The sequence below is a fragment of the Pelodiscus sinensis genome, chromosome 1 (assembly GCF_052426305.1).
Source record: "Pelodiscus sinensis isolate ZL-2025 chromosome 1, ASM5242630v1, whole genome shotgun sequence".
Taxonomy (NCBI): Eukaryota; Metazoa; Chordata; order Testudines; family Trionychidae; genus Pelodiscus; species Pelodiscus sinensis.
The window spans coordinates 160,021,497-160,046,484 of record NC_143052.1 but is presented as its reverse complement, the minus strand read 5'-3'; the positions used below and the strand labels follow the sequence as shown (position 1 = coordinate 160,046,484).

Genomic DNA, 24,988 nt, shown 5'->3' with positions numbered 1-24,988 from the left:
ACATGCCTCTGTCGCCAGAGGCATGTAGATTAGGCTACCCGACATAGTAAAATGAAGCAGCGATTTAAATAATCGCCGCTTCATTTAAATTTACATGGCTGCCACGCTGAGCCGACAAACAGCTGATCAGCTGTTTGTCGGCTCAGCGCGATAGTCTGGATGCGTGGGTGTCGACATCAAAGGTATTTGTCAACCACCCAGGTAAACCTCATCCCAGGATGAGTAGCCTAATCTACATGCCTCTGGCGACAGAGGCATGTAGTCTAGACGTACCCATAGAGGATTCAGATGGGGAATTGTTGGGAGTGGGAACCAAGAAGTAAAGAACTGGAGACTAAATGAGACTAAATGGTATGGCTCACGAGAGTGATTCCCTATGAAGTGTTGTACAGAACAAAGCTCATACCATTAATTTCAAACCAAGATGTAAAGAACTATAGATGCTTGTGAAGAAGAAAATGTTAGATAGACATGCTCCACTGGTAAAATTGTTTATGTGGTTTATATTTTGTGCCGTGTGATTCTTTTTTAGGTGCCTTACAACATCATTGGCTGGCTTGAGAAAAACAAAGACCCACTTAATGAAACTGTGGTGGGGGTTTTTCAGAAGTCTCCCAACAAACTGCTGGCAAGCCTGTTTGAAAACTATGTTAGTGCTGACGCTGGTAAGTAGAATCGCCTCACAAGGATTTTCCTTCACTTCCATGATACATGCTTGAAAAGGAACTTAAAAACTGAACGTATACTATCAGCATCTGCTGACTGACATTGTCAGGCATTTTCTTTTTAATTAATGGGCATGGCATCTATACCAGTGTGCCCCAGTAGTTTAAAAGGAGTTTAATGCAACTTGTCCATGTGCTTGCCATTCACATGTATCATCCTCTGAGCAATTTTGGCATACTATTTTGTCTGCACAAATGCTGAAGTCTGTGCATGCATATCCTGTATGTATATTAGCACATGGTTTGACCATGCCATTGGGGACTGAAGAATACAAAGTCTCACTTGTGTGTGCAAATAATGTGCACAAAATGTATAAATGACTGCATATCAACAGGAACAGGCCACGTCACCAAATTCTGAACCTCTCTCTAGCTGAATTACAAAGTTTCCAAACAGTGTCCAAACTCAAGAGAAACCTACAATTTAGGAGAATGCACTTGCTGTGATGATAAAAGATCTTATGAACAAAATATGCTGTTGGATTAGTGATGGACAAACAATGATATCTGTCTAGAGCATCTCCAAACTTCTCAAGTCTGCAAAATTAGGCGGGAAAAATGTGCAAGAATAGGTCTTCATTAGATTCCTAGTACTGTAGTTCTGAAATAAACTCTCCTTTCCCGAACTGTTTTATTTGAGGTAAGGCAAGTCACAAGCTTCCCTAAAATTGATGTTAAGGAAATAGGACTGGTACTCATTACAGAGATGTAACTGTTATGTCCTAAAGTCACAATCACTTACAGCCTATTTATTACAGACCTCATTTATGTAGATGTAGATGTAGTTGTCATGAATCATAAGATCCCTTGTGAAAGAAGTAAATAGACTGCAGACTTCATTCTATGGATTAGAGATGGTGCAGAATAAAAATAACAAAAAGCCTTCCTCTAGCAAACCATTGCAGGTACCTAAGTGCCTATTTGCCTCTGGGTAGTCCTATTTGCCACACACCATCAGTCCCAAAAGTGCTACCCTGTCTTGTACATAGTGCCAGTCAAAAAGCATAGCCATTCTTGGTACTGTCACTCTCAAGAGAAATATGTATTTTTGAGAACATCAAACACATGATACCTTTCACTTCCCTGGACATGGCCTGCTGTTCTCAGGTGAAACGTGCCAGGCCATTTACACTCTACTGTTCACATGTTATATATCCCGGTTAGTTATTTATTTAGTCTGACATTATTCTGAATAGATCTGATTCTATGAAATAAAAATAAATTAATCCTGAACTCCCTATATTTTGTCAGAAATTCATTTGTATGACTTTATTATGAGGCATGTTCAGAAATGAATAGTTAACACCATATGCGACTATAGAGAAACTATAATGCAGTAAATTTTCTACTGTTTCTGATGAAAACCACAGAAATGAAGAGAGTACATAGCACATGTCACCAAAAGCCTTAAACAAGATGATAGCCATTATAATATTTATAGTGTGGGAATATTGAATTTCTTTTTTACAACACCTGAGGACCAAAGAGACTCACATGGCTTTGATTTTTACCTTTATTCCAAATATTAATTACATTGTATTTCTGGAAATGTTTTTACTGTCATTATCTCATACCTAAATACCGATAGCTATTCTTCGTGTATTTTTTTTTTTAGTTGATCACAGTGGAGAAAAGAAACGCAAGAAAGGAGCGTCCTTCCAAACAGTGTCATCAATGCACAAAGTAATTTTTTTAAAAAGGCTTACAATTTTTTTCTGTAATTTCAACTATGAGGGTACATTGTACAGGGCATCCCCGCTATAAGTCGCTCCGGTATACAGTCGTTCCACAGTAATGTTGTTGACACTTGTACGAACTGATGCATGGTAAGTCCTTCCATTCCCTGAGCTTGTCACGCAAAAAAACCAGCCAAACAATTTGCACAAATGGAAGTCATCCGTGGGAAAAAAATTCCCTGCTTTAAGTTGTTTCACTACAAATCCAAGTTTTTTGGAACGTATCTTGGACTTAGAGCAAGGACGGCCTGTATTCAAAAAGAGGAACCACAATGTCTCTTGAAGTACCTTCCAAATACAGCAGCAATTTCTTTGAAGTTGTTTCAGGCTACAGATAATAGGTTTCAGTATCCTGAGCATATCCTCTACATTCGTCTTTAATCCAATGTTAGATACTTTGGATGAGATACTTCTGTCTATTCAATCACAGTTTTCTTTGCAAAGTTTTATGAGAATAGGCCAATTCTTAATACATTGTGCAAAGCAATCAACCACAAAATCCCATCGAACATTTTAGGGATGAATTTGTTTGGATCCTCCTGCTCTCTTCAGTGAATCTGAAGCAAAATGGTTGTTACAGAAGTATTTTGTGACTTCAACAACATCTTTTATTCCTGGAGAAAACATAGCTAAGTCTTTGGCTAAAAGATGCATTAAATGGGCACTGCAGCCATATATTATTAAGGAAAATTCTTCCGTTTCATCTTCTAAGTATCTCCTCATGTTTGCAGTGTTGTTTGTGACAAAACTGCATGTGACAGTTTAATTTTTGTTCAGTTTATTATAGCTTTCACTGTCATTTCTTTTGAATATTCTGTTGTGTGGGCATTTCCTGGTATGCCTATTGTATCTGAAAGATAATGCAAACCCATCTTCTATTGTCACACATGTACATATTACTGGATCATTGTGTAGAGTGCTTCACCCATCAAGATTTAAACTGGCAAATTTTCTCTCAGTATTTCTTGCACAGTGTTCAAGTTCTTCCTCATGCACTGTATCTGTCAACCTTCTGTCAGTGTCTGTTTTACCTGATGGAGGGTAGCCTGGTCATAGGGACTCAAACAAGTCATTGAAGATGTTTATTGTTAACAGTGCAGAAAGGAGAATTTGTGGCATAAATTCGTGGCAATTTTTTCATCTATGGTGTCTTATTGGTATTTGCTGGACCTTACTACAAAACCCATCCATGTTGGTAGTTTTACTGTCTCTGAGGGTACATCTACTCAGCAACATTATTTCAAAAAATGAGTGTTATTTCAAAATAACTTAGTCCACGTCTAAGCAAAATAATGTTGAAATACTGTCAAGCTGGAGGACTTCTTAGTTCAATTCCTGTAACCCTCATTGTACAAGGAGTAAGGGAAGTCGGCGGAAGAGTGCTCTATTTCAAATTAAGTGCTGTGTTAGACGCTCCCAGTTTCAAAATAAGCTATTTTGAAGTAAGCTACGCAATTGACTTATTTCGAGTTAAGCCCTGCTGTGTAGATGCACCCTGAGGGCTTCAGGTTATTTGCCACACACACATGCGATATTTCTATGAGGCAGGTAATCATACTTGCACTCAGTGCAATAAAACAGGTAGCCCAAACCCTGCTGCTGGACTTCTGTCTGCATTTTTGTGTGTGACTTTTTTTATGTAGTCTAAGTTTGTTCATGAGGTGTATCAGCATTTCTGAATTTTATCAGTTGTTTTGGCAGCTTGGTGACTTTCTATTTGTTATAGTCCCTCGGGCTTCTTTCCCGGCCTCCAAATTCTTTTTAGGTGGGCACCTAACTTCCCCTTGTGCCTACAAGAATCTCTCCCAGTACACTTATTATGAAGATATGTATTTCATTTGACATATGCAGAGTATTCCCTCTGAATAGTCAGTAGGGGTAGTGTGAATTGTAAGTCTGCCTCCTTTTCTGCTTATTAGATAAATATGTATTTTATAGCATTGCTGCTCACATATACACTTATACATGTATGATATTAGTTTTCTAATGATTTAGCTAATTTTTTATTATATCCTTTTTAGGAAAATTTACATAAACTGATGACTAATCTAAGATCTACGGCTCCTCATTTTGTGCGCTGCATTATCCCCAATGAAACTAAAACGCCAGGTATGGAAAATCCAGCAATCTATTTGCATTTTAGTCCTGTTGTTTTTATTCTAGAATCCATTTCTAAGTCATCAGCTCACACTTAAAAGCAATTTGATAGTTCTCCTCCTCCTATGATAGCTGCCCTTTCAAGGCATGCTCTTCCAACTCTTCTCACCTACTGGGCAAAATGAAGGTTTAATCCTTATGGACAAATCTCATTTAATTAAATTCTTGAATTTTTTTAAGGGGCAATGGATCCATACCTTGTCCTCCACCAGCTTCGCTGTAACGGTGTCCTGGAAGGAATCCGTATTTGCCGTAAAGGATTTCCAAACAGAGTGCTATATGCTGATTTTAAACAGAGGTAACGCTGAGACCAGCTCCTGACACGTCCCCTTTCTTCAAATGAGCCAATTGCAGTCAAAATCTTTGTAGCCTCTTCATAAAAATGAGCCAGGGCAATTCTTCCCTCTCTGTTGCATTCATACTAATTTTCAGTTCAAAATGCCTGGAATTGGAGAGGAATTATTCTGCTCTTGGATTAATTCTGAAATAATTCCACTGGCATGGCTGAGGTTACCCATATTTTTTACAGTTTAATGAAAGCAGAACCTGGCCCAGCCTCCTTGGCCCCCTTTGCTTATTCTTCCCCTTTTTATTAACAGGTACCGTATTCTGAATCCAGCTGCCATCCCAGAAGATAAGTTTGTGGACAGCAGAAAAGCTGCTGAAAAACTGTTGGGCTCTTTAGATATTGACCAAACCCAGTATCGTTTTGGACACACAAAGGTAACTGGAAAAGAACTTGAGATTCCTTTTTTGAAAGCAAAGATTTCAAATCTGCGGAGTTCAGACCTAGATCTAAATGTTGTTGAAGTTAATGTTTTATATGGTAACATGACCATACCAAAGCCCATATTTGAAAATAAAGAGAAAGCAAATGCACTGCTTAACATAGCAAGAAAAACCCAGCTATAAGTTCTTGTCATGAATATTGATGTTTCCATCGAGAAGTAGCCTATATCTTGATGCAGCTATTTTAAACATTCTGTCTAATAATGGCAATAAAGATGCAACATGAGAGAGGTGAGGGTAGTGAAGTTGATGTGGTTTGCGGCATTGTGGGGACACTTGTTATCCAGGATTTAGATGGACACAAAAATCTCTTCTCATGTAAATCACCACACAGCTGTCAGTGATGGTAATATATGGTTACGAGAACCTGAGCGAGATTAAAACAAGAGTCTTACTAGTAAAAGAAATTCTACTGTTAAGCTAGTAATACAAACAATAGTACAGATGAGTTCTGCTTTACATGTCGAGAGGTAGTTGATGCTCTGCGTATTATTTTCTAAAAGAATAATGCTGCCAACAACAGGTAGCTGATAGCACTTTCACTGCCAGTGTTGACAGGACCAGCACTGATTCAGCTGCCTTATTTACACAAAGTGAGACTTGACTACAGTTTATGAAATGGTGCTAACCACAACTCTGTCCTGTCTACCCCAACAGTGAAATTGATGCTAGCACCAGCTCAGATACACCTATTTTCAGCAACAGGAGGATGATTTTCTACATTGAACGAGGCTAGTGAGATCAACAATTATACCACAGCAGATTTGCTCCTATTTTATTTTGCCCAAGTGAAAAAGTTTAAAAACATTCCAGGGGTCTAACATCAATTAGTAGCATGGTTGTTAATGAATTTGGTACAGTAGAAATAGGCAAGATCAGACTATGATGAGTACTGTGGTGGTGTCAGTATAAATTTATAACACAATCCCTTGACACAGATCTTTATAGTACCTAACCACCACTCTGCTTCTATATTGTTACCAGTCTTCCCTTGACCACTAGAATCAGAATAAAAATTGACTTATATTGCCCCATATTTTGTGAGTATGGAATTATTCTGAGCTTGTTAAATGACATCTGCTTATATTTTAGGTATTCTTTAAGGCTGGTCTCCTGGGCCATCTGGAAGAGATGAGGGATATGAGGCTATCCAAGATCCTCACAATGATCCAAGCAAGAGCACGAGGCAAACTGATGCGCATTGAGTTCCAAAAAATAGTGGAGCGAAGGTACAGACAATCGAGGGTTATTCCCTCCAGTCTGGGGGATGAAACCATTACTATTGCAGCTGATGACTAAATAAGGTCCTTATAGAAGCACTTACGTCTCTAACTGAATTATATTATGGATAATAAAGTATAGATTTACAACAACATATTGTTCACCCACAATTTTGACTAAAATCAGTCAGCTGAAGATGTTCAGTGTTTTTGGCAGTCAAGCCATAAGGAAATGTTTTGTCTGTATCAGTACAAGTTCCTACTGCTGTTCAGAGCACAAAAGTACAACTGATCTGGAGACTTGTTCAAAGCATGTTCATATCTCCCTCAACTCAGTCTGGCTTTACTTTTTTTTTTTTTTCTTTTTTTAAACTAGGGATGCCCTCCTTGTGATCCAGTGGAACATTCGCGCTTTCATGACTGTGAAGAACTGGCCCTGGATGAAGCTTTTCTTCAAGATCAAGCCCCTTTTGAAGTCCGCAGAAACAGAAAAGGAGATGGCCAATATGAAAGAGGAATTCTTGAAGCTGAAGGAGGCCTTGGAAAAATCTGAAGCCAGGAGGAAGGAACTGGAAGAAAAGCAAGTCTCTCTGGTTCAGGAGAAGAATGACTTGCTGCTTCAGCTGCAGGCAGTGAGTTAGCAAAGCTATTTTTGGTTCATGTTTTATTTAATGTTCTTTCAGATATGACATCTTGCAAACCAACCAAAGGGGACTTAGCTTTAGGTATTTACACAAACCGTTGTAAATTATGCAGCTGCTCTGGCTAGGAAATTAGGTTAAATTAACAATAAATTTAAATTCTCATGTTTGTGAGTGCAAACGGATAGCCTGCCAATGCAAAAATTCTGGGTTCAAGGTAATATTAATGTCCAAATTAGTTGTGAATTATATTCCGTCAAATTGCTCGCCTGAGAGGGCATGCCTAACATTAAAGCCTCCATCTTGCTTCCATTGAATTTGTCAGGAGTTTTGTCTATGAGAGTGTATGCGATGAGGAAACCCAGAGTTATCATTCAAAAAGCCTTATTAACCTCGTTTTAAGAACTGGTCTGGTATACTCTTAGCATTTTCTGTACTAATGTGAACTGGTCCGTGCATCATGAGAACTAAATGAGTGGAGAATAAATGGAAAAGAATGAAGTTGCTAACTCCCAGACATTTTTGTCCTTTTCTCTGTCCTATGCCAGGAGCAAGACACTCTGGCAGATGCAGAGGAACGATGTGACTTGCTGATTAAATCCAAGATCCAGCTAGAGGCAAAAGTCAAAGAACTGACAGAGCGGGTGGAAGATGAAGAGGAGATGAACTCTGAGCTAACATCCAAGAAGAGAAAACTGGAAGATGAGTGTTCTGAACTGAAGAAAGACATTGATGACCTTGAAATAACACTGGCAAAAGTAGAAAAAGAAAAACATGCTACTGAAAATAAGGTACCATTAGAACTTGGTCATATATCTCCATAGAGGATTTACACATAGGGTGGACTACATTAGGGCAGGAGATACAAGAGATCTGCTAGTTGAAAGGCATAGACAGTAGGCCACCCAGCAAGACCAGATTATATACACAGTTGACTGTTCCATCTGGTCTCCAGTTTCCCAAGCGATTTCTGCTGCCGCTAAATCAAAGAACTCTGTCTGGTTTTGCCATAGTAAATAACCCTGGTGTAACTAACCTCTTACTCTTATAAAGTCAAAGCTTTTCCTTTCTCCCCCTCTTTTCCCCCGACTCCCGAGTGAAGCTGGAAAAAAAATCAGGGCAGTTGGAAAGCAGCTGTCCCCCCCCCCCCCCCCAACAAACTACTGCAACAATTTGCACTAATTGCAGTTTCAGCTGAGAAGCTAACATTAAAATGTACTCCCCCTTCACTGTAATACCCTAATAGTCGAGTTAACTGCTTTTACAAAAACAGCCATCTCCAACTGATTTAGTAGAAACTACTTTCTAATTTTCCAATATGAGTATTGGTGTAGACAGTTCCTTCAGAACAGGTTTCAATAATCCTCTGTTGTAATTACTTACAAGTAATCCCTCTCACTGCTATTGCATTTCTTCTACCACACCAGGTCAAAAATCTGACAGAAGAAATGGCAGCTCTGGATGAGACCATCAGCAAACTTACTAAAGAGAAGAAGTCTTTGCAGGAAGCTCACCAGCAAGTTCTGGATGACCTGCAGGCAGAGGAAGACAAAGTCAACACACTGAGCAAAATTAAACTGAAACTAGAACAGCAAGTAGATGATGTGAGTTTGTTCTTCTCTCCATGTACATAATACGTATTTCTCCATTGCTTATAGCTTCCAGGAATCTGGGGTGCTTGGAAACATTTTTTTGTTCTTTCATAAATGAACTAGATTAATGTGGATGTACAAGTGTAACCCTCCAAGAGAGAGGGCATCTACAATAAAAATGTCTCTCTATAGTTAAACTTTTGAAAGATTTAAAACAATACGAAGAAGCAATTCATTTACTTTGTATTTGCCGTATATTTGACCTGTAGTCAAACAGAGCTGGCTGGGAGAAAGAGGGCTGTAATGCCTGCACAAGCAGGGAATGTGAAGTGGCCCTTGTATCATATTAATCCCAGTTTATGTTCTTGATATGGGCTGCTGGCAACTGGAAAGCAAAAATGGGAAATATGACAATAGTACTTTAACTCTTCTGCTTCAGCATTCATTAGGGTGTGGCAAAAAACTGGACTTTAATGACTCGTTTCTCATTGCCATAGCTTGAAGGCTCACTGGAACAGGAGAAGAAAGTGAGGATGGACCTAGAAAGGGCCAAACGCAAACTGGAAGGGGATTTGAAACTGACCCAGGAGAGTCTTATGGATTTGGAAAACGATAAGCTGCAGTTGGATGAAAAGTTAAAAAAGTAAGACGCTATTTATATTGCACAAAATAATAAAGGAACCTGGGATTTGCCATTACAGATCCATCAAGCCCAGAATCCTGCCTGTGACAGGGACCAATACTAATGCCTCTTCAGAGAAAGGTGAACCAAGAATACTGGGCCGTACTGAATTAGGGAGAAGAGAATTCCTTCCCAGCTCCAGCAGTTTGTACACTGCAGCATGAGATTTGATTTATCCTCATTTTCATATGCATAAAATGAGTAATGGTAGGCCTTTTAGCTGATTGGAGGAAAAGGCTTACAGAAATTTAAAAAGTATCTACTCCATTTAATCCTCTAATGGTATAGTTGTAGAACCTCAGCCCTATTAAGTATATTTATCCAATGAGTTTGAAAAGGAATTTCATTACAGATTCAGTCTCTCTGGTCTGGCACCCTTGGGACCTGACCAGTGCTGAACCAGAAAATTTGCCGAACCATGGGAGGTCAATATTGTCTAGCAGCATTACCAGCAATTCCACTGCTTATTGGACTCTTAGGGGTAAATTAGAGTTAAATAACAGCACAGAACACTGAGAGCCAGGACTGTAAAACAAACTTGGTGAGACCAAGGGAATCTTGGCCACACTTGTGATAAGCGGACATCTGGCTAACTAAAATCATGCCCTATCAAAAGTCTAGCCAGCACTGATACTGTACAAGGTAAGGACTCTTTAAATGTAGTTGCACATCATGTGACTGTATGCAGGCTCTTAGATTGGGAGTACTGCCACATGGAGGGAATTTGATTGTTTCAAACAAAACCTTAGCACAGCTAGTGGCAAATCACAAAGAACAAAATGAGGTTTGGAGTCACATGGGCAAGTCATATGTCCATATCTGAGTTTGTGATATTACAGAAGCAATATTCTTTCCATTTTGGGTCTGATTGTGCCAGCAATTTTATTCCCTGATCTTTATTAGGGGACTATAAAAATTTCCTTTAGAAAATCTTTGCTTGGACTGGTAGTTTAAATCTGTCACTGCAGAACTTTCTTTTCTATGACAGGAAAGAATTTGAAACAAGTCAGCTGAACTCCAAGCTGGAAGATGAACAAGCCATAGTGATACAACTCCAGAAGAAGATCAAGGAGTTGCAAGTAATGTTTTTGTCTCCACTTCTTCTGTGTGTCTTAGTTACTATACTACTGTGGGGCCCACGATCTCTGGGCTAGTTTCTGGCCTGCCAAATAGTTCTTATGGCTGACAGCTTCAAGTCACAGTCTTGTTTTGAGCTCAGTTGTGCTTTCAGAAACACATGTGATGTAGAAGGAGATGCATCCATGTACCCAAAGTCAGGAATGAACCCTGACCAAGGCTAGAGAAGCATAGAGAGTGAGGGAAGGAGAGGAAGTGTTTTGACCTCAGATGTTTCTTCCCTGGATACATGGTGTAACCATGCTTTTGGGAGTCACAATTGAAAAGATCAAAATCAGGATACATTGCTGGGAAATAGGATAGACAGACCCCCAAATGCTGTTGATTATTTTCGCATGAGGTATATCAAACAAGCCACAAAAGTCAACTTGTATCCCACTACTCTGGCTAACAAGAAGTCATAAAAGCAATTTCCTGAGGCTCTCCAGTCACACCATCCAAAACACTGGATTCAGAAATGAGTGGTTCTTTACAACCAGTCTAATCAAATAAAGGAATCTTTGATTCTAAATGACCAACCTCACAACCAAGTCAGGACATAACTTAGAATCTTATCCAATAATTATTCTGTTGCCAATTCTATAGTATCTAAAATCTAAAGGCTTTTTATACAAATCAGATATGGTCACACATAGCACAGAGAAGAAAGAGAGTGAGCTGGCTGACCTGAAGCACAAATGCTGAGGCAGACAACACTGAAACATGAACCATAATAAAGAAGTTTATACCATCTGAGGATGCTCAGGATTCCCTCTCCAAGCCTAGCGCAAGAAGTAGAAGCTGAGGCTAGTTTGCTAAAGAAGAACCCATTTTGGGAGGCCACCATCAAGCACAGAGGACAGAGAAGCCCAGGCTTAACTAGAAGGGCCCAAGGTTAACCAATGACATGGGGATTTGGTAAAGGCAATAAATAGGGACCTACCAAATTCATTGTCCTTTTTGGTCAATTTCACAGGCACGTGATTTTAAAAATGGTAAATTTCATTATTTCCGATATTTAAATCTGAAGTTCCACAGTGTTGCAATTGTAGAGGATCCTGACCCAAAAAGGAATTGAGACAGGGTTTGCAAGGTTATTGTTTGTAGGGGGGTTGCAGCATTGCCTTCAGACCTGGACAGCTGGAGGCCAGCACTGAAGACCGAGTTACTGTCAGCATCTGTGCAGAAGGAAGGATGGCCTGGTATGGTATTGCCACCCTTACAGAACTGAGCCCTTAGCCAGAAGCCACCATTCTCTGACCATCCTTCAGCAGTACAGAAGTAAGGGTGACAGGGGTCTGGTATTACTACTTCTCTTGATTCTGCACTGCTACTGGCAGGATGCTGCCTTTAGAAGTAGGCACATGACCAACATTGCATCCACTACTCTCCAGTTGCCCATCTGAAGGCAGCAATGCAGATGTAAGGGTGGCAATATTGTGACCCTCCTGGAATAACCTTGTGATCCCCCTTCAACTTCTTTTTGGGTTAGGACTCCCAATTTGAGAAACTCTGGTCTTCCCCATGAAATCTGTATAGTAAAAGGTAAAAGCAGACAAAAAGCCAGATTTCACAGGAGAACACCAGATTTCATGGTCCTTGGCACGTTTTGCCTGTCTGTGAATTTGGAAGGGCCCTAGCAACAAGGAGGGAAACTGAGAGAGAAATCAACATGAGAACAGGTGCAGGAGAACCAAAAGAAGGAAATTGGACAACAGGATGCTCAAAGCCTGGATTTCACTGGTGCAAACTGAAGAATCAGACTGAGACTTTGGTTTTTGCAGATCTTGAGTTACAAGGTGTCAGAGCTTTGTGGGTTCATGAAATGATATACTGTGTAGGGAAGGGAAGGGAACTGCAGTGATATAGCCCAGAATTTGTCACAAATGATTATTAAGATATAAAATCCAGAGTACTTGCTAGAATAAATGGTGCTGATCCATTGAAGCTTCATTACGCTCCTGCATTCTATAGCTGCCTGGGTTGTTTCCTGTTCTTCTCTGGGGTGTGCAAGATGCTGCACTAATTATGCATTGGCTCATTTTCAGGGCAAAATGTGTGACTGACCAGCTCTGCTGGTCCCAGTTCAGAGGTAGAGAGGGGATGGAAAAAAGAGTTTGTGAGGCCTGTCAATCACCCATGCACTCCTCAGGCTCTCACATCCCAGGCAAAGGTTGAAGAACACTGGCAACACAATAACTATTGCAGTAAGGAGGAAAAGCCTATTACAGTTTTCTTGAGCAGTAATCAAGAAGGGAGGAGCTACTTCTCCGTTCCACTTCCATATTTACCGCTTTTCTTCTATTCCTGGTCTGCAAACCTTGTGCTCGAGCTTGCAGAGAAAGCACCTACTGGTTTGAGAAGGAGATAGAACACAGCCTTTTCCCGACTTACCAAGCAATTGATTGTAACTCGGTTCGTTCGTAAGTTGGACCCCATTGAGTTACATGCGACTGCGCTGTTCATCAGCGCGGATCGCGTTCGTAACTCGGGGTCCACCATTTACGACAGCTTTGGTCGTAACTGCGAACGGTCGTAAGTTGACCGTTTGCAACTCGGGGACTGGCTGTACATAAGGTCCTATTCTAACTCAAACACTGACATCTTGGTCACTGGGCAACGTACTTCCCTGCTTTGCCATGGTTTCTCCCTTTATAAATTGCAGTGCATACAACATCGAGCTGGTGTGAAGGGTCATTCTTTATGAAGCACTTTGAGCTCTTCTGACAGTTGTTATGCAGGTGAAGGGTGTTCCATGCATGTGTGTCTTTGTCTTGTAGGCTCGTATCGAGGAGCTAGAAGAGGAGCTGGAAGCAGAAAGAGCTGCCCGAGCCAAGGTGGAAAAGCAGCGTTCAGACCTGGCTCGAGAGCTGGAGGAGCTGAGTGAGCGACTGGAGGAGGCTGGAGGAGCCACTGCAGCTCAGCTGGAGATGAACAAGAAGCGGGAAGCTGAGTTCCTGAAACTGCGGCGGGACCTCGAGGAAGCCACGCTGCACTATGAGGCGACAGCAGCCACCCTGAGGAAGAAGCATGCAGACAGCATGGCAGAGTTGGGGGAGCAAGTGGACAACCTGCAGCGTGTCAAGCAGAAACTAGAGAAAGAGAAGAGTGAACTGAAGCTGGAGGTGGACGACTTGTCATCCAACATGGAGCAGATGGTCAAGGGAAAAGTAGGGCTTCCAAGACTTTGTATACAAACCTACAAACAGGGGCTTGTTTTAAATTTTCCAGGGAGGCAAAAGAGGGTCAGATTATTCAGGACAGAGCAGAGAGGGTCTGGAGGCTTTTCACATCTAAGTCATCTGTTTCACCCCAGGCTAATGACAGCGATTGAGTGGGCTATCTGAAATGAGTCCTTACCAGTCATATGTTCAAAGCACTATACTATTGTGATAAAAGACCCCTCTTAGCAGTCTCAAAAGAGCACCCAAGGGCTGGAAGGTGATGGAGACTAAACTATTCTCCTTCTCACAAAAAAGTCCCTCTGGGTCACCTTCATTAGCATGAAGGTGTGGTGGGGGGGTGCGATAGCTAACGCAGCCATTTCCTGTCTTTTTAGTGTTGGTAGAAACAACGAGAAGTCCTGTGGCACCTTATAGACTAACAGATTTATTGGAGCATAAGCTTTGGTGGGCAAAGACCCACTTTGTCAGATGCATGTCACATAATAAATCTGTTAGTCTATAAGGTGCCACAGGACCTGTTGTTTATGCAGATGCAGACTAACATGGCTACCCCCTCATACTAGTTTTGGAAGATTAATGTGGGTTTAATTCCCTATGTGGTTAATCCCATTCAGCAATTTAAACGTTTTAAGAAATGTATGCCTAGGGTATGTGTCTGTGCATGTGATACTTTTTTAAATCATTGCAAGATCCTTCTAGCACATTATTTCAATTTAGAATCCAAGGCTATCTTTAAAGAAAATAACTATTTCTCCGTCCTGTTAAACCACCACCTCACACTCGTTTTATTTTTAAAAGTTTAATTTAAATATAAATGTCTATACAGGATCATTACTTCTGGGTCATCTTAAAATCTGAGCTAATTCCAAAGTTCCTTACTCAAGTTTTTCTCGGCAAACTTTTATTGAAAAAAACCCCATAGTCAGACTGTAAAAAAACTGGCAAATGTCAGAAAAAAATGAAGTACACTCTTCTCCTGTATAGTATAATATTAACAAAATGCAAAGCTGGTGTTCTTATTCCAAAGCTCATTGACCAGAATGTTTACCTTCTGCCTTCCAAAATTCAACTTGTCTGGGATGAAAATATCATTGTTTTTTATTGTGAATCTTTGTATTAAAGGTTAAACCAGTTAAGTGTGAAACTGAGCTGAGAAGTCTTCAGCCTTCTATATCTTTTCTCTTGATTCCATTAGTCGAATGCAGAAAAACTTTGTCGGACGTACGAAGACCACCTCAATGAGACAAAGACTAAATTGGATGAGATGACTCGCCTAATGAATGACCTCACCACACAAAAAGGAAAGCTGCAAACCGAGAATGGTAGGTAGAGGCAGCATCAGTGAACTTCTTTGAGTTCATTGCAGGCATGTGCTAGACCCTGCAGGGAACTGGAATTCTGTTGCATACATATCAGTGGAGGTTAAAAACACCTATTAAGGTATAACAGAGACTGGTCAGGTGTGGTATTGCAGGTGGGCCTTGCCTCACTTCCTGGCATCCAGGTTAGGGCATTGTGCTTCTGAACAGGCCATTTTTGCAACGAGACAGGAAACCAGTGTCATCTTAATGATAATGCAAAATTCTGTGTCACTTTTTGCAAAAGTAGGAGTGTTAATCTCTACTTCTTGCCTACATTCCCACTCGGATCCCTATTTTTGTTAACCTAAATTCCTACGTATTTTCACTTGGCCGTTACGTTTTTCACTTCTTGCCCTACACTAGTGTGCAACATTGTTGTGCACTGTAAAATGGCTGTTGTGTGCCGCCGCCACTCTGGCTGTATTCACATTATGGCTAAAGTGTTTCCATGTATTCCTCGGACCTATCTCATGGGAGTTTTGAGGTTGATGTTTCTGAAGTACTTTGCAATGTTGGAAAAAAGGTCTATGGTAATGGTGCAATGTATGGTAATAAAAATATGAAGGAAAACAATTACAAATATGTCTATTTCATTGAATGATGCAAGAGTCCAGCTAAAATTAATGCACAACTATACATGCCATGTGCAAATAAAATAAAAGAAACATTTTGTTGGGTTTGAGCATTACATATATCTGAGCAGGCTGACTCAGATGCTCTCCTTAACATGAAATCAGCCATATTCATGGCTTTTTTTCTCTTTAGGAGGGTTGGGCAGGTATAATTAAATCCTGAATTTAGCCCAGTGGGACAGCAAGCAGCTCATGTTCCAATCTTGCTTGATTAAAATTCCTTGGCAGGTGAATTTGTAAGACAGCTAGAAGAGAAGGAGTCACTGATAAGTCAGCTTTCCAGAGGGAAGACGTCATTCACTCAGCAAATTGAAGAAATGAGAAGACTGTTGGAAGAGGAAACCAAGGTAATGCTTTGGCTATTTCATCCCCATTAGTTTATGCATCAAGTTTGGGCAATGACACATTTTATTAACTCAAGTTTAAAAAAAAAAAAGTGAGATGGCTAGATTGCTTGTTGACTGAAATGAATGGGAATGGATTAATTTTTAATGTAGAGGAAAACATTTGAGCCTAAGCATTCTGACACAAGTACTAAAAGGAATTTCTGCATGTGATCAGGACAAATCAGAGACTGGGAAAGGGGAGTTGCAAAAAAAAATGTGTTATGCTCTATCTTTCTAGAAAGAATTATTCTAAAATGTGCTCCAAGCAGTAACAAATATTTTTAAAATCTTAGAATTTTCATTTGACTGGATCTTTATGTAAATTAATTAACCTCTTTGGCCTCAACATTGGGTTGGACATGTCACAGGAACAGGTTTTTTAGTGGCATTTAGGAGATTTCTTCTATTTGGACCAGCAATATCATGACAACGTCCTTTCTTGTACTCTTCCCCTGCCTTCATCTGTGGCCAAACACTCGGAGACAAAGAGGAAAAAGAACTGAACTTTTTGAAATCTAGAAAGGATTGTTGGGGATCTATTAGTAGGGACTTATTGTGTCCCAGACTGGTTTACCGTGTTCAAATGGAATGACATAACCTTTTAATCCTGTAGTCCAAGAATGCCCTTGCTCACGCACTGCAAGCTGCTAGGCATGACTGTGATCTTCTACGGGAGCAGTATGAGGAGGAGCAAGAAGCCAAGGCAGAGCTGCAACGGGCACTGTCCAAGGGAAATGCAGAAGTGGCACAGTGGAGAACTAAATATGAGACTGATGCCATTCAAAGAACCGAGGAATTGGAAGAAGCCAAGTAAGTAGTTTGTATCCGCGTTGCTGTCTTCCTGTCCTCCATAGGGAGAACTCCACTCTATCGCATTTTTAGTCCCCTGCATCTACAAAGTTAGAGGATCACGCTGCTAACGGTTTGCACACTGTCAGCCAAAGAAGGTATGCCCTGCCTGCATTATGTTTGCTGTCTCCAAAAGGTTGAGAGAGAGAACTAATCAGAGAGACTAATCAGGAGTCGCACTTACTCAATAACTGGCTTGGAAGCTGTTGTTCATAGTTGTCTTATGGCTTTACCCCATTTTTTCCCCTCTGTGTTAGAAAAAAGCTAGCGGCTCGCCTGCAGGAAGCAGAGGAAGCAATTGAGGCAGCCAATGCCAAGTGCTCTTCCCTGGAGAAGACAAAGCACCGGCTGCAGAACGAGCTGGAGGACATAATGATTGACCTGGAAAAGGCCAACTCAGCAGCAGCAGCCCTGGACAAGAAGCAGCGCAATTTTGACAAGCTCATCAGTGACTGGAAGCAGAAGTATGAGGAGACACAGGCAGAGCTTGAAGCTTCCCAGAAGGAAGCCCGCAGCCTGAGCACTGAGCTGTTTAAACTGAAGAATGCCTATGAAGAGACTCTGGACAACCTGGAGACCGTGAAAAGGGAAAACAAGAACCTCCAAGGTAGTCCATGCACAACAGGTTCAGCAGTAGTTCAGGGAGAACCTGGTCTTTCTGCGATGTGGAGCTCTACTGGCAACTTGTCTGTGGAAAGGGATAAAATTAGTCTCACTGCTGATTGGAGCAGAGAGGAGTAGATGTTCCCTCCATCATTGAAATCTGTTCTATTCTCCTTCTCTAAATCCAGAGTTTAAACAGATCTGATGCTGTTGAAAGATGCTGAATTCACAGCATTTATCCAAAGGAACCGGAGCAGCATATAGTTAGGGCATGCTTTTCTACACTATTCTGCCAAAGTACCCCAATAGTACTCTATAGCAGGGCCTATCTCCATGGGATAAAGAAGAAATCAAACGCTTTCTATCACTGGTCAACTGCTAAGTCTGCTGAGGAAGGGCCTAACTGGTACTAGTTATGGTGCTTTTTGTAGCATGATATACATCTCCACTAGTATAGGAGAGAGATAACTAGTGGTGTTCCACAAGGGTCTGTCCTGGGACCCATCCTATTCAACTTATTTATACATGATCTGGAGAAAGGGGTAAATAGTGAAGTGGCAAAATTTGCACATGGTACCAAACTGCTCAAGATAGTTAAGACCAAAGCAGACTGTGAAGAGCTCAAAAAGATCTCACCAAACTAAGTCATTGGGCAACAAAATAGCAAATGAAATGTAATGTTGATAAATGTAAAGTAATGCACATTGGAAAAAATAATTCTAACTACACACAAAATATGATGGGAACTAATTTAGCTACAACTATTCAAGAGAGAGATCTTGGAGTCATTGTGGACAGCTCTCTGAAAATATCCACTCAATGTGCAGTGGCAGCCAAAAAAGCCAACAGAATGTTAGGAATCATTTAAAAAGGGATCGAGAATAAGACAGAGAATATCTTATTGCCCTTATATAAAACCATGGTACACCCACATCTTGAATACTGCGTACAGATGTAATTGTCTCATCTCAAAAAAGATATCTTGGCATTAGAAAAGGTTCAGAGAAGGGCAACAAAAATGATTGAAGAGAGATTAAAAAGAGTTGGACTTTTCAACTTAGAAAAGAGGAGACTAAAGGGGGACATGATAGATGTCTATAAAATCATGACTGGCATGGAAAAGGTGAATAGGGAAAAATTATTTACTTGTTTCCATAATATAAGAACTAGGGGTCACCAAATGAAATTAATAGGCAGCAGGTTTAAAACAAACAAAAGGAAGTTTTTCTTCATTCAGTGTGCAGTCAACCTGTGGAACTCCTTGCCAGAGGATGTTGTGAAGACTAGGACTTGAACAGGGTTCAGAAAAGAGCTGTATAAGTTAATGGAGGTTAGCCAGGATGGTAGGAATGGTGTACTTAGCCTCTGTTTGTCCGGAAATGGATGACAGGAGAGGGATCGTGTGATTATTACCTGTTGTATTCATTCCCTCTGGGGCATCTGGCATTGGCCTGTTGGAAGACAGCTACTGGGCTAGATGGACTTTTGGATTGACCCAGTATGGGCATTTTTATGTTCTTATGTTATGTAGAGATAAGTAGTTTCACTTAAGCCACTGAACAGCCATTTAGTACTAAATTTTGGCCACTATTCCTTAATGAGTATTTTGAAATATCCAGTTCGGTTGTATTATAATTGTTTTTAATGGAACTGTACTAAGTTCTTCAGCTTTACTGGCTTGTCTTCCAGTGGTTTTGTTTTGAGCTGTACCATCTATCTGACATGTATTGACCAGAATTAAATTTTAAAATAGTAGGTCCTACATTGAAAGATCATGGAATCATAAAGAAACTCTCAGATGTTTGTTACTCTCAGAAAATCCAACCAGTTCTTCATAGAGACCCAAAGGAGTTGACATCACAAAATAATCCCAGCCATAACAGGTGATATTTTTGGGCCTCACCTGAGTGAGCACAAGCATTGAATGAGGGGTGGAGACCTAACATACCCTCACATTCTTTAGAGAGGAATCCTTGGAATAGGAGTGAGGAATATAGATGGAGTGCTGCATGTGACATTTGAAGTTTTTCAGATAGAGCTGTTCCAGATGCCAGCAATTTTTAAAACTGGTTATGAGAGAGTCCCCACACCAAAGATGCACTGGTTTAATTAAACAGATTTAAGTGAAATTGAGTGTAACTTCTGTGTACAGACAAACCTTTTGAAAGTTGTATGGGCATGATTTTGGTAATCACTCTCTGTGCTGGGTGGTAAAATCATAATGTTACAATTGTACCTACTATGTTTCTGGGACTTTCTGATACCTGAATTATTGTCATTTCAGAGGAGATTTCTGATCTGACCGATCAGATTAGTGAAGGAAACAAGAACTTTCATGAGATAGAAAAAATCAAGAAACAGGTTGAACAAGAGAAGTCAGAAGTTCAGTTAGCCCTGGAAGAAGCTGAGGTAAGATGAAGTTTTGAAGGGCGTGAAGGAGGTTTGTCTGTTACTGCATCACTTTCTGCCAATTATTTACTGCCTATTAAGAGAGATCTTTCTCTGCTCCTCTGTACTTACACCTCAATCTTGCTGGCCTAAACTTTCAAAAGAGACATGATTTTGACAGCATCAGTTTTTGGGTGCCTAAACTGAGGCATCCGTAAAGCAACCTGATTTTCAGAAACTGCAAGACCCCTTCCTTTGCAAATAAGGCCTCTTCAAAGCACCTCAAATTGGAGCATCCAAACTTCCAGTCATTTGAAAATGCAAGCTGCCCAAAGCAATGGTTTGTTCATCCAATTTAACACCTTACTGAATAAACCAAGTATCATATATTCATCAGCAAATTCTTCTCTCTCATCTTCCTCTTTGAGAATTAAAAGCTAAACGTTATGATTTTTTATTCTAAATAATGTCTTATTATGGATTGTATGGAGATCAGAGCCCTGCGTTCTTTCTACAATGATAGTCTTCTAAGAAAACAGCATCAGTCTCATAAACCCAAATTAAAACAGCCTATTTAGAAAATTTTCTACAGTGACAAGGATGCATACATCCAGGGAGGACCCATATCAATTTTTGGGTCCTGATTATTCATTTTAAAGGTCAGCTTGTAGATCTTTTGAGGTTTTGTTGCACTGAAGGGCTAGGTTTGTGCATCAGTGTATCATGCCTAGTGTATAGCATGTGGCAGGGGATTTTTCATTAGTCAAGTATTGAATTTCTTGTGTCAATATCTTATTTGCTCTCCTCTAAACAATGTTTGCAAAACTAAAATCAATCAAATAACTGTAAAATACTAATACATTAAATATGTGTAACTTTTTTTGGTCTGTTACAGGATGTTTTATACTTGGCAGGGATTTCACGGCCATGTAGACAGGTGTTAAAATCAGAGCAGAGGAAATAGCATCTTTTTCCATAGCTCTGGGGTGTCGAGCATGATTATCTGTACTGTGTACATATTTATCTCATTACAGAGAATACATCAGTTCTTGGGGATATGACAACACACCTGATTTTCATGAATTATGCAAAATACTTCCCACACCCACTAGGGATGTGAACGACAAGTCAACTATCCAATGAGCAAATGCTTATCGGATAGTCAACACACCAGTTGACTAGTCGCTTCCCACCCCCCTTGGTGCCTCTATCAGAAAGAGGCAGTAAGGGGGTGGGGAGAGGAAGGGTGCTTGAAAGCAGCAGCACTGTGTGGAACCCGGGGTGAGCTGGGGACTCCCCAGCTGGCCCCATGCTCCATGCAGCACTTTCGCTACAGTTCATAGGTGCCTCCTCTGGACCACTTCAAAGGCCCCATGCTCCCCTCAGCTCTTTTGCCTTTGAAGTGTAGCAACAGCCAAGGGCTGTTGCTACACTTCAAAGGCAGAGGTGCCTTTATCGACTAATCAAGTAGTTGATGCAAATTGCATTGACTATTCGATTAGCCAATTAATCTAAATTTAACATCCCTAACATCTACCCAGAAGCTCAGCAGGATTCTAAGTCTATGAGCAGATCAGGCTAATGAGTAAAGATTGTGTTATGTCCCCAAAATGATGATGTATCTTATTTAAAAGTTGATTTTGGAGTGCAATTTTTAATGTTTTTTTTTCTTGCGAATCTGGGTTGTTGGCTGTTGCTTTGATGTGCATTACTTTTGTACTGTTGCCATTGGTGGCTTATTAGTGTGGCATGTTTGTTTAAATGAATACAGATGGTGCATGGTGACAAGAAATAAGGGATAATTTGCTTATCAGTGTCCCCTGAATATCATTATTCTGTTGATATCATTTCTTGTGACAAATATAGATCAGTGAGTGATTCTGCTCTCTTTATAAATGCCCAGTCCAGCTAATCCGCCTGCTTAAATCAGAGGAAGTTTTGGCTCAGTCGGAATGAGTCTGAACTTCCACTGTCTTCAATGGGAGTTCTGCTTAAGCTTGCAAGTGTAGGATCTTATTGTTTAACCATAAGCTATTATGTAAAATCTCTTGATTGCAATGTATGGAGTATAAACAGATCATGTGATTTAATAAGAGGTTGCCATATCATTTCTGTATTTCAGTGGCAAAGCAGAAGATTTTGTTAGTTAAATCAAGAACATCTGATATTTTTCATCATTTCCTTCTTTTTGGTGTCAAATCAGAGATTGACATACACAGATCCCACTGACAACAATAGGAGCTATGGTTGCTCCTGGAACAAAATTTGGCAAGGAGGTAGAATAGATCTCTTTAATTGATGACAGTCAGAGTGAGGATAAAATACAAACACATCTACTTACTGATTTAAGGCTGATAAGGAAAAGGTAGGAAACACAGATTTAGAGACGTTTTGCAAACAATCCCGTGGCTCAGTCGCTCCCACCTAAGTCTTTGGAAGTTTTGTCACTGACTTCAGGGGGAGTAGCATTTCCTTTTACCATTACCGTGTAAAGCTTTTCTACATACAGTTTTGGTATTGGTACAAAAACTGTGTAAACAAGGCCTAAGACATCAGTTCTCAAACTGTGTTTTGTTTGACCACATGTAGTCTGATGGAGGTGACTGCTTGTGTTCACAGCTGCCAAATTTCTTTAAAAGACAAGTAAACACATTAGGAAAGCAAGGTTTCTCTTCTCCAGAAGCAAATGCTGTTGCCACAAGTAGATGGTGATTGGTGAGGAGACCGTTGGAAACGAGAAGGAGGTTCTCCATGTTTAATCTGTGTTGCAATTCACACTTCAAAAAAGTCTACGGATACCCTAAGAGTCTTGTTGTATGCATTTTATTTCAGGGAGCCCTGGAACATGAAGAAAGCAAAAGTCTTCGTTTTCAACTTGAACTGTCTCAGATTAAAGCAGAGTTTGAAAGAAAACTGGCAGAAAAGGATGAGGAAATGGAAAACATAAGGTATTGTGTAGTGAGAAAATGGTTTGTACGTTCTGATCCCACCGATAGTTCTGATGTTTCTTTAAGGCTTCTGCCAGTTTTTCTGATCATCCTGGAAATCTGGCTGGAATAAAGTTTTTCATGCAAGCTTTGGGTATTTTCATTTATTGTATTAAGTTGCTAGTCACAACAAGCCTTTAGGCTATCACTAGCCATATCCTTATATGTAGCTGGAGAAAGTGTCTTCTTTATTTGGAAAAACTTAAAAAACAATACATAGTCTAGCAGCACCTTAAAGACTAACAAAATATGTAGATGGTATGATGAGCTTTCGTGGGCACAACCCACTTCTTCAGATGAATGGGTTAATTCACCTGGTTTTCACATGCTTCCTAACTGTATTCTGAGTTATGGTACTGCAACCAGAATTAATCCCACTGTTGATTCCACACACTTCCCTTTTAGGTTGACAGAAGAAATTGCAAGTACATTTAAGGATGGCCAAACTGGTTAAAAAGAGTGGACTACAAAATGTTCAGCTGTTGATTTTGTTTTTAGCTTTGAACGTCTCTCTGCTTGCTTCCTTCGGCCAGAAATTAAAACAGCCAAAGTGTGCATGAAAAACTTTGTTCCAGGACTCCCTGAAATAAAGTGCACACAACTGAAAATAGCTAAAAACAAAACCAATAGTTGAACATGTTGTAGTCCACTTTTTTCCAACCAGTTTGGTCATCTCTATATGTACTTACAATTTCTTCTGTCAATCTAAAAGAGAAGGGTGTAGAATCCATAATGGGATTAATTCTAGGTACATTAGCATGACTCCGAATGCAGTTAGGAAGCATATGAAAACCAGGTGGATTAACCAAACAAAGACAACACTTTCTCCAGCTAGATATAAGGGCGTACCTTGTGATAGCATTGGCTTGTCTTCACAAGCAACTTAACACAAAGTAAAGCTCAGTGTGCCTGTTAATTTGACCCCTGCGCAAATTCATTACTTGTGTTTGTAGTGATAGTAATAACATAAATGAGCGAGGTTTATATGACAGACCTTGAGAGACACTAAACCAAAGAATCTGTAGTGTGGAAATAGACTACTGACTTTAACACTAGCATCAAAGGCTGCTGTTATACTAATGCCTTGCCACACTCTGCCCACAGAGCTGCTCCACTGTCAGGAGGTGCTTATGGTGCCACATCTGAGGATGGCTCTGAGACTAAAGCTGGTTGAAAAATGGAAAAACCATTTCAAAATTTCTCAGTTGTTTCCCTTTTGGGACAATGTATGTGGGATTTTTTGATCTTTATCTGAAACATTTAAAAGTGTTTTCCCTGTTCATCAGCATAATAGAAAATGTCTGATATCCAGATTTTGTTTTCATTTTTCACTGTCTTTTTTCCTTGTGCCACCCTGCAACTTCTAAAAACTTCTCCATGTTTTTGAAGAATTACAGTGGCAGTTTTATTTTGCCTGTAATTCTGTAATTTTCCCAATGTTGAGGAAGTTCTGAAAAGTTAATGGCAGAAGGGAAAAAAGCCATCTAGAAATCATTCTGCCTTATTCACTAGCAAAGAGAAAAGAGAGGGGAAGAGTTGAAAAATTAGCATTCATGAAGTTTGAAATTTTCACTTTTGATTAAAAACCAGAAAAGTTTGAGAAACTAAAAGCTTCTCACAAAAGAAAGTTTGCTTTTGAAAACAGATATTTTTTGGTTGAAAACAATTTGGCCTATTCTAACTGGGATCCATCCCTGTGGACATGTTCAGTGGACATGTTCACCTATAGACCTGCATGGGTTTCACCTCCGTAAACCAGGAGTCTCTGGTCCTTCAACATCCGTGTCCAGGACCATGGATGGTTCCCGTGCTAGATAGCCTTGGTGGTCTGGTGTCAGGCATCATGAGGGCTGGTAGAAGAGCCAAGGTCATGGCTGTATCAGTGTGGCAGGGGAGCCCGCGCCATGGCAACCCATCAGCATAGCAGGGGAGCCTGAGC

General features: G+C 40.2%; 1 protein-coding gene across 1 annotated transcript in view; it reads left to right on the top strand.

The window, feature by feature from the left end:
- The window catches only part of MYH15 (myosin heavy chain 15), a 69,596-nt gene that overhangs the window by 27,323 nt on the left and 17,285 nt on the right, over positions 1–24,988 (top strand). Inside the window, exons 18-35 of the mRNA XM_075908240.2 lie at positions 533–665; positions 2,341–2,408; positions 4,483–4,570; positions 4,799–4,916; positions 5,218–5,341; positions 6,500–6,636; positions 7,004–7,259; positions 7,817–8,059; positions 8,696–8,872; positions 9,358–9,503; positions 10,531–10,621; positions 13,439–13,828; positions 15,039–15,165; positions 16,065–16,183; positions 16,836–17,032; positions 17,329–17,678; positions 19,959–20,083; positions 22,895–23,010. Of these exons, the coding sequence (XP_075764355.2) occupies positions 533–665; positions 2,341–2,408; positions 4,483–4,570; positions 4,799–4,916; positions 5,218–5,341; positions 6,500–6,636; positions 7,004–7,259; positions 7,817–8,059; positions 8,696–8,872; positions 9,358–9,503; positions 10,531–10,621; positions 13,439–13,828; positions 15,039–15,165; positions 16,065–16,183; positions 16,836–17,032; positions 17,329–17,678; positions 19,959–20,083; positions 22,895–23,010 (3,005 nt within the window). The remainder of the gene's footprint in view (positions 1–532; positions 666–2,340; positions 2,409–4,482; positions 4,571–4,798; positions 4,917–5,217; positions 5,342–6,499; positions 6,637–7,003; positions 7,260–7,816; positions 8,060–8,695; positions 8,873–9,357; positions 9,504–10,530; positions 10,622–13,438; positions 13,829–15,038; positions 15,166–16,064; positions 16,184–16,835; positions 17,033–17,328; positions 17,679–19,958; positions 20,084–22,894; positions 23,011–24,988) is intronic.